General features: G+C 41.5%; 1 protein-coding gene across 8 annotated transcripts in view; it reads right to left on the bottom strand.

The window, feature by feature from the left end:
* Positions 1–14631, bottom strand: part of BBOF1 (basal body orientation factor 1) — a 50806-nt gene that overhangs the window by 27562 nt on the left and 8613 nt on the right. For 5 of the 8 annotated variants that reach the window (XM_054530820.2, XM_054530819.2, XM_009249290.4 and 2 more), the window contains exons 3-4: positions 10148–10213; positions 5224–5367 (exon numbers count right to left, since the gene is read on the bottom strand). In XM_054530820.2, coding sequence (XP_054386795.1) covers positions 5224–5367; positions 10148–10213 — 210 coding nt within the window. Of the gene's footprint in view, positions 1–5223; positions 5368–9036; positions 9159–10147; positions 10214–14631 lie in introns of all 8 variants that reach the window. The other 3 variants (XM_054530824.2, XM_054530825.2, XM_054530821.2) reach the window with 2 other exon arrangements.

The raw sequence follows: 14631 nt of genomic DNA, 5'->3' as shown, positions 1-14631 counted from the left end.
CTTAGATGATCCCCACAGTTTATAATAGTGAAAAATTAGGAAAAAGTCCAAATGTCCAACAGCAAGCAACCAATTAATAAATTAAGATATATCTACCCAATGGAATTCCATGCATCTATTGAAAAAATGTGATAGAAAATATTTAATAGCATTGAAAAATGTTTACAATATATAAAGTGAAAAATCAGGTTAACAATTTATATCATGACTTCACTTTTGTAAAAATAACATATAGCTATTTTTAGAAGTTTCTACAGCAGAGGAAAAAAGAAACTATACAATGGTTACATAGTGTAATTGTAAGGGATGGATCATTTTTATTTTCTAATTTTATCAGCCAAGCTAAATTTGCTGTAATGAGTATTATCATTTTGTCAAAAGAAGACTAAAACTATTTAAAAAATAATAACTGCAATGTAACAATATATGCAATATATGCTTCTTCTGTTAATCGGGTATATGGAAATCATTTTTTTCTTTTTCATTTCTTTCTTTTTTTTTCTTTTTTGGGAGACAGGATCTGCCTCTGTTGCCCAGGCTGGAGTGAAGTGATTTTTTTGTACAGATGGTGTTTTGCCACATTGCCTAGGCTGGTCTTGAACTCCTGGGCTCAAGTATTCTACCCACCTTAGCCTCTCAAAGTGCTGTTATTACAGGCATGAGCCACTGTGCCCAGCCAGAAATAATTTTTTTCTTTAAAACATACACTTTGAATACCTTTTGAGAATCTCAATTTAGTTTTCTTTGTAATTTGTATAATGAATTCTATATACACAGTATAATTAATTTTCTTCCCTAATGTATACCTCCTAATTTAAAATTCATGGATTCTCACACCTGCCACAATTCTGCCACATTTGGGATTCCACAGAACCACCTTATTCTTTCCCATAAGCCAATATCTTTTGAATTTTAAGTCTTCCTCAAAGGCCCACTTTGAAAGGTCTGAAATCTATTTCTCCACTAGGTGGCAGCACTGTTCTTTAAAAAATTACAACATGGGCTACTTGAATATGCACAACTAGTTCTTAATTCATTTGGATTCAGAATGTATACCTGTACATAGGCTATTTTAAGAGTTCATGAAAAGTTAATTATGTTGATTCAATCAACAGCATTTTCATATAAAACATAACTTGTATTCCTTCCAGAAAAGTTGACATTCCTTCATTTATGTTTTTAACAAAAGACCCACTCAGCATTTAGCAAAGCTTAATTCAACATTACTGTGTATCTTGTATTTCAATGAATACAAAGGACAACACTGTTCACACCTCAAGTGAGTGCAATCTATTAGGGGAGATAAGATAAATGATAAATAAATGTAATATCAAGACAATATCTTTAGGTACATAAAAAGACAAGATAAAAAAGACAGAATGGGGCTAAGTGGTATAAAAGAGATAGAAAATGCTATGGGAACATATAGAAAAGAAAATTATTCCTTTTTTTTTTTTTTTTTGAAACGGAGTTTCGCTCTTGTTGCCCAGGCCGGAGTGCAATGGCACGATCTCAGCTCACTGCAACCTCCGCCTCCCAGGTTCAAGCGATTCTCCTGCCTCAGCCTCCCAAGTAGCTGGGATTACAGGCATGTGCCACACCAGGCCCAGGTAATTTTGTATTTTTAGTAGAGACAGGGTTTCTCCATGTTGGTCAGGCTGGTCTTGAACTCCCGACCTCAGGTCATCCGCCTGCCTCGGCCTCCCAAAGTGCTGGTATTACAGGCGTGAGCCACCATGCCTGGCCGAAAATTATTACTTTTAAACAGGACTCCAGGAGAAGGCCTCATGGAGAACACGAATTTGAGCTGAGCCTTTGAAAGACAGGTGGCTGGGCACAGTCGCTCATGCCTGTAAGCCTAGCACTTTGGGAGGCCCAGGCAGGCAGACTGCTTGAGCCCAGGAGTTCGAGACCAGCCTGGGCAACAGCGAAACCCCATCTCAAAAAAAAAAAAAATACAAAAATTAGCCAGGTGTGATGGTGCGTGCCTGTAGTCCTAGCTACTCAGGAGCCTGAAATAAGAGGATCACTTGAGCCCAGGGAAGTAGAGGCTGCAGTGAGTCATGACTACACCACTGCACTCCAGCCTGGGTAAAAGAACGAGACTCTGTCTCAAGAAAAAAAAAAAGAGGCCAGGCGTGGTGGTTCACACCTGTAATCCCAGCACTTTGGGAGGCCAAGGTGGGCAGATCACGAGGTCAGGAGATTGAGACTATCCTGGCCAGCATGGTGAAACCCTGTCTCTACTAAAAAATACAAAAAATTAGCCAGGCGTGGTGGCACGTGCCTATAGTCCCAGCTACTCAGGAGGCTGAGGCAGGAGAATCACTTGAACCTGGGAGGCAGAGGTTGCAGTGAGCCAAGAACATACCACTGTACTCCAGCCTGGGCAACAGCAAAACTCTGTCTCCAAAAAAAAAAAAAGAAAAAAGAAAAAAAAAAGATAATATTTTAATGGGCCAAGCTCTACCAGGAATATATTCTAGATAAAAGACAGTGTGAACAATGTAACAAAGAGACAAGATTTCAGGGATTAATGAATACCCATTTTGGGTGAATTAAAGGAAGTATGGAGGTGGGTGGGTGATGTAGTAAAAGGAGATAATAATGTTCCCAGATAGGTACAGGGTCTTGACTTTCACATTAAGGTGTGTGGACAGTATTCTGTTTACAGTGGAGGAAGACTAAAGACAGCTTTTTTTTTTTTTTTTTTTTTTTGAGACAGAGTCTCGCTCTGTCACCCAGGCTGGAGTACAGTGGCATGATCTTCGCTCACTGTAACCTCTGCCTCCCAGGTTCAAGAGATTCTCCTGCCTCAGCCTCTGGAGTAGCTGGGACTACAGGCACATGCCACCATGCCCGACTAATTTTTGGATTTTTTAGTAGAGACAGAGTTTCGCCATGTTGGACAGGCTGGTCTCAAACTCCTGACCTCAGGTGATCCACCTGCCTTGGCCTCCCAAAGTGCTAGGATTACAGGTGTGAGCCACTGTGCCTCACCTAAAGACAACTCTTGAAGGACGTGATAAGAACTGTGATATTTTAGGCCAGGTGCAGTGGCTCATGCCCGTAATCCCAGCACTTTGGGAGGCCGAGGTGGGCAGAGCACCTGAGGCCAGGAGTTCTTGACCAGCCTGGCTAATGTGGCAAAACCTTGTCTCTACTAAAAATACAAAAAAATTAGCCTAGCACAGTGGCATGCACCCATAGTCCCTGCTACTTGGGAGGCTGAGGCACCAAAATCGCTTGAACCCAGGAGGTGGAGGTTGCAGTGAGCCGAGATCGCACCACTGCACTCTAGCGTGGGCGACAGAGCAACACTCCATCTCAAAAAAAAAAAAGAACTGTGATATTTTAAAAGTATTCCTGTAGCTGTGTATACACTGGACTGTAGTGGTATGGTAGTTTTAAAATATGTCTATAAGTTCTTTGACACTCTTCTCTTCAAACGATGGAACCTAATTCCCCACTGCTAGGAATGTGGGCCAGACTTAAGGATTCACTTTTAACTATTAATGATAAAATATGGTGGAAGTAATGCTATGTGACTTTGAAGGCTAGGTCATGAAAAAGATAGCTTCTGTCTACATCCCGCTTAGATTACTCACTCTGGGTGAAGTCACCCACCAAGTTATGAGAACACTCAAGCAGCTTATAAAAGGGCCCATATGGGCTGAGCATGGTGGCTCACGCCTATAATCCAAGCACTTTGGGAGGCCGAGGTGGCCAGATCACTTTAGGTCAGGAGTTCCAGACCAGCCCGACCAACATGGTAAAATCCTGACTCTACTAAAAAAAAAAAAAAAAAAATACAAAAATTAGCTGGGGGTGGTGGTGTACACTTGTAATCCCAGCTACTCGGGAGGCTGAGGCAGCGAGAATCGCTTGAACCCAGGAGGCAGAGGTTGCAGTGAGCTGAGATCGTGCCACTGCACTCCAGCCTGGGTGACGGAGTAAGACTCTGTCTCGAAAAAAAAAAAAAAGGCCCATATGAGGAGAGGTCTCCCACTAATCACCAGCACCAACTTAACAGTCACTTGAGTGTGCCTCCTTGGAAGCAGATCCTCAAGCTCCAATCAAGCCTTAAGATAGATGACTGAAGCCTGTGCTATACTAAAGTATTTCCCCCAGAATCAGCAAATGCTACAAATAAGGACCATTTTCTTTTTTTTTTTACAGAGAGCTGCACACCGTTTATATAATTTTTACCATGTGACGTGCTATTTTATGCACTTCACAAATATTAACTCATTTAATCCTATAACAATTCTATGAAATAGTAACTCTTATTTTACTTTTTTTTTTGAGACATGGTCTCACTGTCACCCAGGCTGGAGTGCAGTAGTGCAATCACAGCACACTGCAGCCTCAATCTCTTGGGCTCAAGTGATCCTCCCACCTCAGCCTCCCAAGTTGCTGGGACTATAGGCACGAGCCACTGTGCCTGGCTAATTTAAAATATTTTTTTGTAGAAGTGGGATTTCACTATGTTGCCTAGGCTAGTCTTGAACTCCTGGCCTCAAGAGATTATCCTGCCTTGGCCTCCAAAATGCTGGGATTACAGGCATAAGCCACCATGCCTGGCTGAGATACTAACTCTTACTATCCCATTTTACAGATAAGAAAACCAAGGTATAGAAGAGTTAAGTAACTTGCCTATAGTCACAAAGCTGATTTCAGCTACTTGTTCCCGGCACTCACCTGTGCCACTTATTGAATTATCAGTAATGTAATAAAACTATATTCTAAGCCAAGGAAAGTAAGAGAAAGAGCACAGTAAGGTAACATAAATTTTCTGAAAGTACTCAGTGTTTCTCACCCCACTGACCCCTACCATAGAGCCTTCTAAATTTCTCTAAAACTATCATTCATCAGCCTAAACATTTTTCTTTAGAAGTCTGCTACTTTTTCCCTGAGGTTTTCTAAGAACTTGTAGTTTGTTTCTTACTGAAGTCAGTCCAAAGGGTTACCTGCTGATAAACATAAGAGGATGTGTTGTCTGAGATTTGGTGAGTTCCCAAATAAATCAATGCTTAGAAAAAGAGAATTCTAAAGTCAAGACCTTTGGCATCCAGTCTGTCTTCTCCTTTTTCTCTCAAATAATTTCTAAAATGTCAAAGAGAGTTCTTTGCCATCTCACAGGAGTAAATGTTTGTGAAGGCTTCTGTAAGCATTAAATAGTTAATTCTAATTTCCTTTTTGTAAAAAAGGAATGAAACTTACATCATCTAACTCTCTCTCCACTTGGATTTTTCTCTTCTGGAATTGTCTTACTGCTTTCAGCTCTGTGTGAATCATGCCAATTTCTTTGGCTTTTTGATGGAACTGTCCCTCTAGTTCATTAATTTGCTTGGTATACTTTTGTTCCTATATTCAAAAAAGAGATAAACGAGTTAGGAAAAAGAACAGAAGTCCCACAAAGTCATGTTTCATTTGAAGCCTTAAGCCATTTGCATATCTTCTTTGAAGAAATATCCCCTTTTTTCTATTTTTATTATTTTTATTTATTTATTTTATTTATTTATTTATTTTGAGATGGAGTCTTGCTCTGTCGCCCAGGCTGGAATGCGGTGGCGCGATCTTGGCTCACGGCAAGCTCCACCTCCCGGGTTCACGCCATTCTCTTGCCTCAGCCTGGGACTACAGGTGCCCGCCACCATGCCCGGCTAATTTTTTTGTATTTTTAGTAGAGACAGGGTTTCACCATGTTAGCCAGGATGGTCTCGATCTCCTGACCTCGTGATCCACTCACCTCGGCCTCCCAAAGTGCTGGGATTACAGGCGTAAGCCACTGCGCCCGGCCTTTATTTTATTACTATTATTTTTTTGAGATGGAGTCTCACTTTGTCGCTCAGGCTGGAGTGTAGTGGCGTGATCTCAGCTCACTGCAACCTCTGCCTCCCAGGTTCAAGCAATTCTCCCTGCCTCAGCCTCCCGAGTAGTTGGGATTACAGATGCCTGTCACCACGCCCAGCTAATTTTTGTATTTTTTAGTAGAGACGGGGTTTCATGATGTTGGCCAGGCTGGTCTTGAACTCCCGACCTCAGGTCATCCGCCCGCTTCGGCCTCCCAAAGTACTGGGATTACAGGCGTGAGCCACCATGCCCAGTCCCCCTTTTATTTTTGCATAAAGTTTTCATTTCTGTAAAAAGATATCATCTGCATTGAATAAGAAAAAACTTTGGAAAAGTGTCTATATAGAAAGGAAAAAATGCAGATGTTTATTAAAAAGGGATATGAGAAGACTAAACACACCTTTTATCTCTGACATAAATAATACCCCAAACTAGTTAAAATTAATTGGCTAGGAGTCAAAGGGAGTATGGTAAATATCCCTAATAAAGAGGAAGGTAGGAGAAAGAAGGAGGATGAGGAAGGAAGAGGAGGAAGAAAAAGGGAAGGAGACATAAAAGACTGAGAGGAAGAGAAGGAGAAAGAGGAGGAGGAGAGGGAAGTGAAAGCAAGAGGACAGAGAAAAGGAAGGGGGGAAGAAGGAAAGGCCAATAACAACAAATGAACAAAAGGTACTAAAAGAAATGCAAATAGCTTTCAAATGTGAAAAAAATGTCCAATCTAGCTCCTAATAACAGAAATGTAAATTGGGCCGGACGTGGTGGCTCACACCTGTAATCCCAGCACTTTGGGAGGCCGAGGTGCGTGGATCACGAGGTCAGGAGATCAAGACCAGCCTGGCCAACATTGTGAAACCCCACTTCTACTAAAAATACAAAAATTAGCCAGGCATGGTGGCACGCGCCTGTAATCCCAGCTACTCAGGAGGCTGAGGCAGGAGAATCAATTGAACCTGGGAGGTGGAGGTTGCAGTGAGCTGAGATCACGCCATTGCACTCCAGCCTGGGTGACAGAGCAAGACTCCGCCTCAAAAAAAGGAAAAAAAAAAAAAAAGAGAGAAACGTAAATTGAAAAATACCTATTTCTCACCTATCACATTGCAAAAATCAAGTTTGAGGCCAGGCATAGTAGCTCACACATGTAATCCCAGCACTTTGGGAGGCCAAGGCGGGTGGATCACTTGAGGTCAGGAGTTCAAGACCAGCCTGGCCAACATGGTGAAACCCTGTCTCTACTAAAAATACAGAAGTTAGCCAGGTGTGGTGGCAGGTGCCTGTAATCCCAGCTACTTGGGAGGCTGAGGCAGGAGAATCGCTTGAAACCGGGAGGCGGAAGTTGCAGTCAGCCGAGATCGCGCCACTGCACTCCAGCCTGGGAGACAACAGCGAGACTCTGTCTCAAAAAAAAAAAAAAATCAACTTTGAGAATAGACTCTGTTGGTAAAGCTGTGAGGAAACAGGCAATCTCATGCATGGCTAGTGGTATTACAGAACAGCACAATATCTATAAATGGAAATTTGGCAATACCTAGAAAAATTATATATTTTTCTTTGGTCTAGCAATACCACTTACAGGAATCTATCCCAACGACATAATGGCCAAAATGTGAAAAGATACATACATGAAGCTCTTTACTGGCACATTCATTGTAATACAAAAAGACTGGAAACAACCCAACTATCCATCAAAAAGGGACTGCTATGAGCTGTATGTGTGAACCCAAAAAATCCTATGTTGAAGCCCTAATCCCCAGTGTGATGGTATTTGGAGGTGTGACCTTTGGGAGGTAGTTAGGTTTAGATGAGATCATGAGGGTGGAGCCTCCATGATGGGATTGGTGAAGGAAGAGATGAAAAAACCAGAGCTTTCTCTCTCTGCCAAAAGTAAGGATCCAGCAGGAAGTGGCCATCTATGAACCAGAAGAAGGGCCTCCACCAAGAACTCAACCATGCTAGCACCCTGACCTTCTAGCCTCCAGAATGATGAGAAATACATGTTTGTTTTTTGAGCACCTCAGTCTATGGTATTCTGTCATAATAGCCTGAACTAAGACAGGGACCATTTGAATAAACTATGATATATCCACACAATAATCATCACACAGCTATAAAAGGGCATGATGCCAGGCGTGGTGGCCTACACCTATAATTCCAACACTTTGGGAGGCCAAGCTGGAAGGATCACTTGAGGCCAGGAGTTCAAGATCACCCTGGGTAACACAGTGAGACCCCATCTCTACAAAAAATACAAAAATTTGCTAGGTGTAGTGGTACTCGCCTACAGTTCCAGCTACTCTGGAGGCTGGGGTGGGAGGATCCCTTGAACCCAGTAGTTTGAGGTTACAGTGAGCCATGATTGTGCCACTGCACTCCAGCTTGGGCAACAGAGGGAGATCTTGTCTCAAAAAAAAAAAAAGGAAGAAAAAGAGAATGTCTCTACATACTGCTATGGAGTGATCACCAGGGCATACTGTTAAATAAAAAAAGCAGGTGCAGGTTTATGTATATTGCACGCTACCTTTTATCTAAGAAAGATTTTATATATAACCTATACATATAAAATATCCTTATATATAATCTCTCTCTCTCCTCTCTCTCTCTCTCTCTCTATATATATATATGTTTATGACTTTTTTTTTTTAGCTTTTCTGATAAGGAAACAATTTTTTAAGCAACTTTTTTTTTTAAAGAGAGAATAAAACACAAAATAAATAAAATGGTTTTCCACAGGGAGAGGGAGAAGATAGTTGGAAAAGACATGGATAGGAGCTGGATTTCTCAGCACTTTGGGAGGCCGAGGCAGGCGGATCATGAGGTCAGGAGATCGAGACCATCCTGGCTAACACAGTGAAACCCCGTCTCTACTAAAAATACAAAAAATTAGCCTGGCATGGTGGCGGGTGCCTGTAGTCCCAGCTACTCAGGAGGCTGAGGCAGGAGAATGGTGTGAACCCGATAGGTGGAGCTTGCAGTGAGCAGAGATTGCACCACTGCACTCCAGCCTGGGTGACAGAGTGAGACTCCATCTAAAAAAAAAGTTGGATTTCTCGACGTGTAACTTATTTTACAGACTTTAGAACCATGTAAATATTTTACATAATTTTATATGCAAAACTAATTTTTTAAAAAGCAACCTCTAAAAAAATTAAATTAAAAAATATAAATAAATAAATAAAAAGCAACCTCTAAGTCAGGTGTGGTGGTATATGCCTGTAGTCTTAGCTACTCGGGAGGCTGAGGCAAGGAGAACTGCTTGAGGTCAGAAGTTGAAGACCAGCCTGGGCAATACAGCAAAACTCCCATCTCTAAAAAAATTAAATAAATACAGTAGAATGAAAAAATAAAAAGCAACCTCTAAAAATCAAAAGCAAAATGTGTTGTTGAGTTGGTGGCATAACCTCATAGAAAAGAATTTCAAATGGTTCTTAAGCCTTGCAATTTTATCATAGATCCTTATTGGTATATATCCTAAGGGAGAAAAATGCCCCCCAAAATCTTAAACTGTTTTCAGTAATTTATTTTTGGTGGTAATACTAGCATTCTGAGATTGATATATTGGGGTTTAAGCAAGTAGGTAATTATATTGGTATCAGTAAGAATAAGGACTTTTGGCAAGGGATAAAGCAGATACAGATAAAGTTAAGTAAAAATTCTATATTCCTGCATTTAAACTGAAAGTATTAGTATAGAGTCATGATCTATTTTAATATTTAAAAAACTTACATCTCTTAGCTCCATCCACTGAAAAGCACTAGGAACAATAGCAAATTCAGTATCAGGAAGCAATCTTAATATCATATGGTTTTTTACAATAACTTATTTTTATAATATGTTGTTTTTAAACTTCTTTTTTTTTTTTTTGAGATGAAGTTTCACTCTTGTCACCCAGGCTGGAGTGCAATGGTGCGATCTTGGCTCACTGCAACCTCCGTCTCCTGGGTTCAAGCAATTCTCCTGTCTCAGCCTCCCAAGTAGCTGGGATTATAAGCGTGCACCACCATGCCTGGCTAATTTTTAAATTTTTAGTAGAGACAAGCTTTCACCATGTTGGCCAGGCTGATCTCGAACTCCTGACCTCAGGTGATCCGCCGCCTCGGCATCCCAAAGTGTTGGGATTACAGGCATGAGCCATCATGCCCAGCCTGGTTTTTTGAATTTCTATACAATCAAGCTTTAAGGTCATTAGGCTGCCCAGAGAACTTACTCACTCACTGTCATTGGGTCTTAAATACCTGAGCTTGCCAGAAACCTGACCATCCAGTAAGTGGAGTATTAGTACACATAGATAACTCACCAATTTCTCCTTCTCCTCCTGGGCTTTTTCCTTTGTTTCATTTAATTGCTCTTTCAGTTTTTCAATCTGTTGAAAATCAAAACACAGGGTCAGGAAGATAAAGAAACTGCTCTATGTCTACCTTTATTAAGTAGACTAGTTTCACACAATACTAAAACCAATATGGCAAAAGAGGTGAGTGAGGTGGAAAGAGAAGAGGGGACAGGAAATTTCCCATACCTTCAACCTGCTATTGCCAGTTTCTAAAACCTGGCTATCATCAGAAGTACCTGGTCAACTTTTTTTTTTTTTTTTTTTTTTGTGGTTAAAAATAAAAGCAACATTAATACCAGCCTGATCAACATGGAGAAACCCCTTCTCTACTAAAACTACAAAATTAGCCAGGCGTGGTGGCACATGCCTGTAATCCCAGCTACTCAGGAGGCTGAGGCAGGAGAATCACTTGAACCCAGCAGGCGAGGTTGCAGTGAGCCGAGATCATGCCACTGCACTCCAGCCTAGGCAACAAGAGTGAAACTCCATCTCAAAAAAATAAAATAAAATAAATAAATAAATAAATAAATAAAAAATAAAAGCAACATTAAATTTACCATCTTAACCATTTTAAACATATAGTTCAGTAGTGTTAAGTATATTCACATTGTTGTGCAACAAATCTCTAGAACTTTTCATCTTACAAAACTAAAACTATACTCAATAAATCCTAATTTCCCCTTACCTCTCCCCAGCCCTTGGCAACCATCCTCTATTTTCTGTTTCTATAATTTTGACTACTTTGGATACTTCATGAGTGGAATCACACATTATTTGCCCTTTGTTGACTGGCTTATTTCATTAAGCATAATGTCTTTGAGGTTCATTCATGTCATAGGATGTGACAGGATTTCCTTTAAGGCTGCATAATATTGCACCACATGCATACACCGTTTCTTTATCCATTCATCCATTGATGGATAATTTGGGTTGCTTCCACCTCTTGGCTATTGTGAATAGTGCTGCAATGAATATGGGCATGCAAATATCTCTTCAAGATCCTGCTTTGGGCCGGGCGTGGTGGCTCATGCCTGTAATCCCAGTAATTTGGGAGGCCAAGGTGGGTAGATTGCTTGAGCTCAGGAGTTTGAGACCAGCCTGGGCAACATGGCAAAATCCCATCTCTACAAAGAAATACAAACATTAGCCAGGTGTGGTGGCGAGCACCTGTGATCTCAGCTACGGCCTGGGGAGGTGAAGGTTGCAGTGGGCCAAGATCGTACCACTGTACTCCAGCCTGGGTGACAGAGTGAGACCCTGTCTCAAAAACAACAAAAATCCTGCTTTAAATTGTTTCGGATATATTAAATATACCCAGAAGTGAGATTGGTATTTCTATTTTTAATCTTTTGAGGAACTTCCATACTGTTTTCCACAATGGCTACAACATTGTACAGTCCCACCACCACTGCACAAGCGTTCTAACACTTCCGCATCCTTGCTAATACTTATTTTCTGCTTTTTTGGTAGTAGCCATCCTAATGGGTGTGAGGTGATATCTTGTTGTAGTTTTTATTTACATTTCTCTTATCTGGGTAACTTTTTTTTTTTTTTTTTTGAGATGGAATCTCTCTCTGTTGCCCAGGCTGGAGTGGAGCGGCACAATCTCGGCTCACTGCAACCTCTGTCTCCCAGGTTCAACTGATTCTTTTGCCTCGGCCTCCCGAGTAGCTGGGACTACAGGCGCACACCACCACACCTGGCTAATTTTTGTAGTTTTAGTAGAGACAGGGTTTCATCATATGGCCAGGCTGGTCTTGAACTACTGACCTCGTGATCTGTCTGCCTTGGGCTCCCAAAGTGCTGGGATTACAGGCATAAGCCACCACGCCCAGCCTTATCTGGGTAATTTTTTTTAAAGAAAAGTTTCTTTTTTCTTTTCTTTTCTTTCCTTTTTTTTTTTTTGAGACAGGAGTTCTACTCGTTGCCCAGGCTGGAGTGCAATGGCGCGATCTCGGCTCACTGCAACCTCCACCTCCTGAGTTCAAGCTATTCTCCTGCCTCAGCCTCCCAAGTAGCTGGGATTACATGCATGTGCCACTACGCCTGGCTGATTTTGTATTTTTAGTAGAGATGGGGTTTCTCCATGTTGGTCAGGCTGGTCTCGAACTCCCGACCTCAGGTGATCCACCGGCCTCAGCCTCCCAAAGTGCTGGGATTACAGGCATGAGCCACCGCATCTGACCCAAAAAGTTTCTTTTTTAAAATCATTTTTAAACATAGAGATGGAGTCGGCTGGGCGTGGTGGCCCAAGCCTGTAATCCCAGCACTTTGGGAGGCTGAGACAGGTGGATCACCTGAGGTCAGGAGTTTAAGACCAGCCTGGCCAACATGGTGAAACCCTGCTTCTACTAAAAATACAAAACTTAGTTGGGTGTGGTGGTGCGCGCCTGTAATCCCAGCTACTCAGGAGGCTGAGGCAGAAGAATCACTTGAACCTGGGAGGCAGAGGTTGCAGTGAGCCGAGATTGCGTCATTGCACTGCAACCTGGGTGACACAGCAAGACTCTGCCTAAAAAAATAAAATAAAATAAAAATAGAGATGGAGTCTTGCCACGTTGCTCAGGCTGGTCTCAAAGTCATGAGCTCAAGTGATCCTCCTGCCTTGGCCTAAGTGCTGGGATTATAGGTGTGAGCCATAGCGCCTAGCCAAGACAAGTTTCAAGAAGAATACAAAAAATTCCCATACTATTCACCCATATACATTAATTTTGCCGCATTTGCTTTCCCTCTTTCTGTGTGTGTGTGTGTGTGTGTGTGTGTGTGTATGTGTGTGTATTTCTTTAGTGGTAAATTTCAAGATGAGCTTTTACCCCAGAAGACTTCAGTATCTATTTCCTTATTTCTTTTTCTTTCTTTTTTTTGAGACAGAGTCTTGCTCTGTCGCCCAGGCTGGACTGCAGTGGTGGAATCTTGGCTCACAGCAACCTATGCCTCCTGGGCTCAAGAAATTCTCCTGCCTCTGCCTCCCAAGTAGTGGGACTATAGGCATGCGCCACCACGCTTGGCTAATTTTTTGTATTTTTTGTAGAGACGGGGTTTCACCATGTTGGCCAGGCTGGTCTCGAACTTCTGACCTCAGGTGATCCACCAGCCTCAGCCTCCCAAAGTGCTGGGATTACAGGCATTAGCCACTGTGCCTGGCCATTCAGTATCTATTTTTGAAGAAAAAGGGCATTCCCTTTTACAAGCACTATAAAATTATAAAGATCAAGAAGTCTAACATTAATATACTATTATGTAATACATACTCTATATTTAAATTCTGCTACAATTATCCCAATAATGTCCTTTATTGTAATTTTTTATTTTTCTTGTCTACGATACAACCCTTGATCATGCGTTGCATTTATCTGTCATGTGTCTTAGTCCCCTTTAATCTGGAACAGTTTCTTGGTCTTTGTTTTTAAATTGACTTTTTAAAAAGAATACTGGCCAGGGTTGGGCTTAGCTGATGCTTCTTCATGAGTATATTCAGGTTGTATGTTTTTGGTAGGCTATATATAGTACCTAAGTGATGATGTATCCTTTTCAGTACATCACATCATTAGGTGATTGATGCTAATTTTAACCAGTTGGTTAAGGTTGGTCTGCCCACTTTCTCCGCCTAAAAGTTATTATTTTTTCTTCTGTGATTATTAAGTAATTTGTGGGAAGATCTTTTGAGACTATGCCATTATCCTCCTCATCAAACCCAGTAGGTTTTAGCATCCATTGATGATTCTTGACTGATTCAGTTATTACTATGACGCCAAATGGTGATTTTTCTAACTCCATCACTCCTTGGAAATTTATTAATTGGCATTCTCCTGCAAAAAAAAAAAAAAAAAAAAAAAAAAAAAAAAAAAAAGTCGGGCGAGGTGGCTCATGGCTGTAATCCCAACACTTTGGGAAGCTGAGGTGGGTAGATCACCTGAGGTCAGGAGTTTGAAACCAGCCTGGCCAGCATAGTGAAACCCCGTCTCTACTACAAACACAAAAATTAGCCAGGTAGGGTGGTGGCACACCTGTAGTCTCAGCTACTCAGGACGCTGAGGCAGGAGAATCCTTTGAACCCAATGGAGGTTGCAGTGAGCCAAGATCGCACCACTGCACTCCAGCCTGGGTGACAGCACGAGACTCTGTCTCAAAAAAAAAAAAAAAAAAAAAAAAAAGGCTTCCTTTCTCCCTTATTTATTCATGTATGTGTTTATTAGTAGTATACACTCGTGGATTTTTATTTCACTCAATAGGTTATAATCTATTACTGTCATTATTTATTAGGTTAGTGCAAAAGCAACTGCAGTTTTTGCCATTTTTTTTTTTCCTTCTGAGATGGAGTCTCACTCTGTCCCTGAGGGTGGAGTGCAGTGGCGCGATCTCAGCTCACTGCAACCTCCACCTCCTGGGTTCAAGTGATTCTCCTGTCTCAGCTTCCTGAGTAGCTGGGATTACAGGTGCGCACTACCACA

The sequence above is a fragment of the Pongo abelii genome, chromosome 15 (genome assembly GCF_028885655.2).
Source record: "Pongo abelii isolate AG06213 chromosome 15, NHGRI_mPonAbe1-v2.0_pri, whole genome shotgun sequence".
Lineage (NCBI taxonomy): Eukaryota > Metazoa > Chordata > Mammalia > Primates > Hominidae > Pongo > Pongo abelii.
The sequence above is the reverse complement of the archived record's forward strand: the minus strand, read 5'-3'. Positions and strand labels throughout refer to the sequence as shown.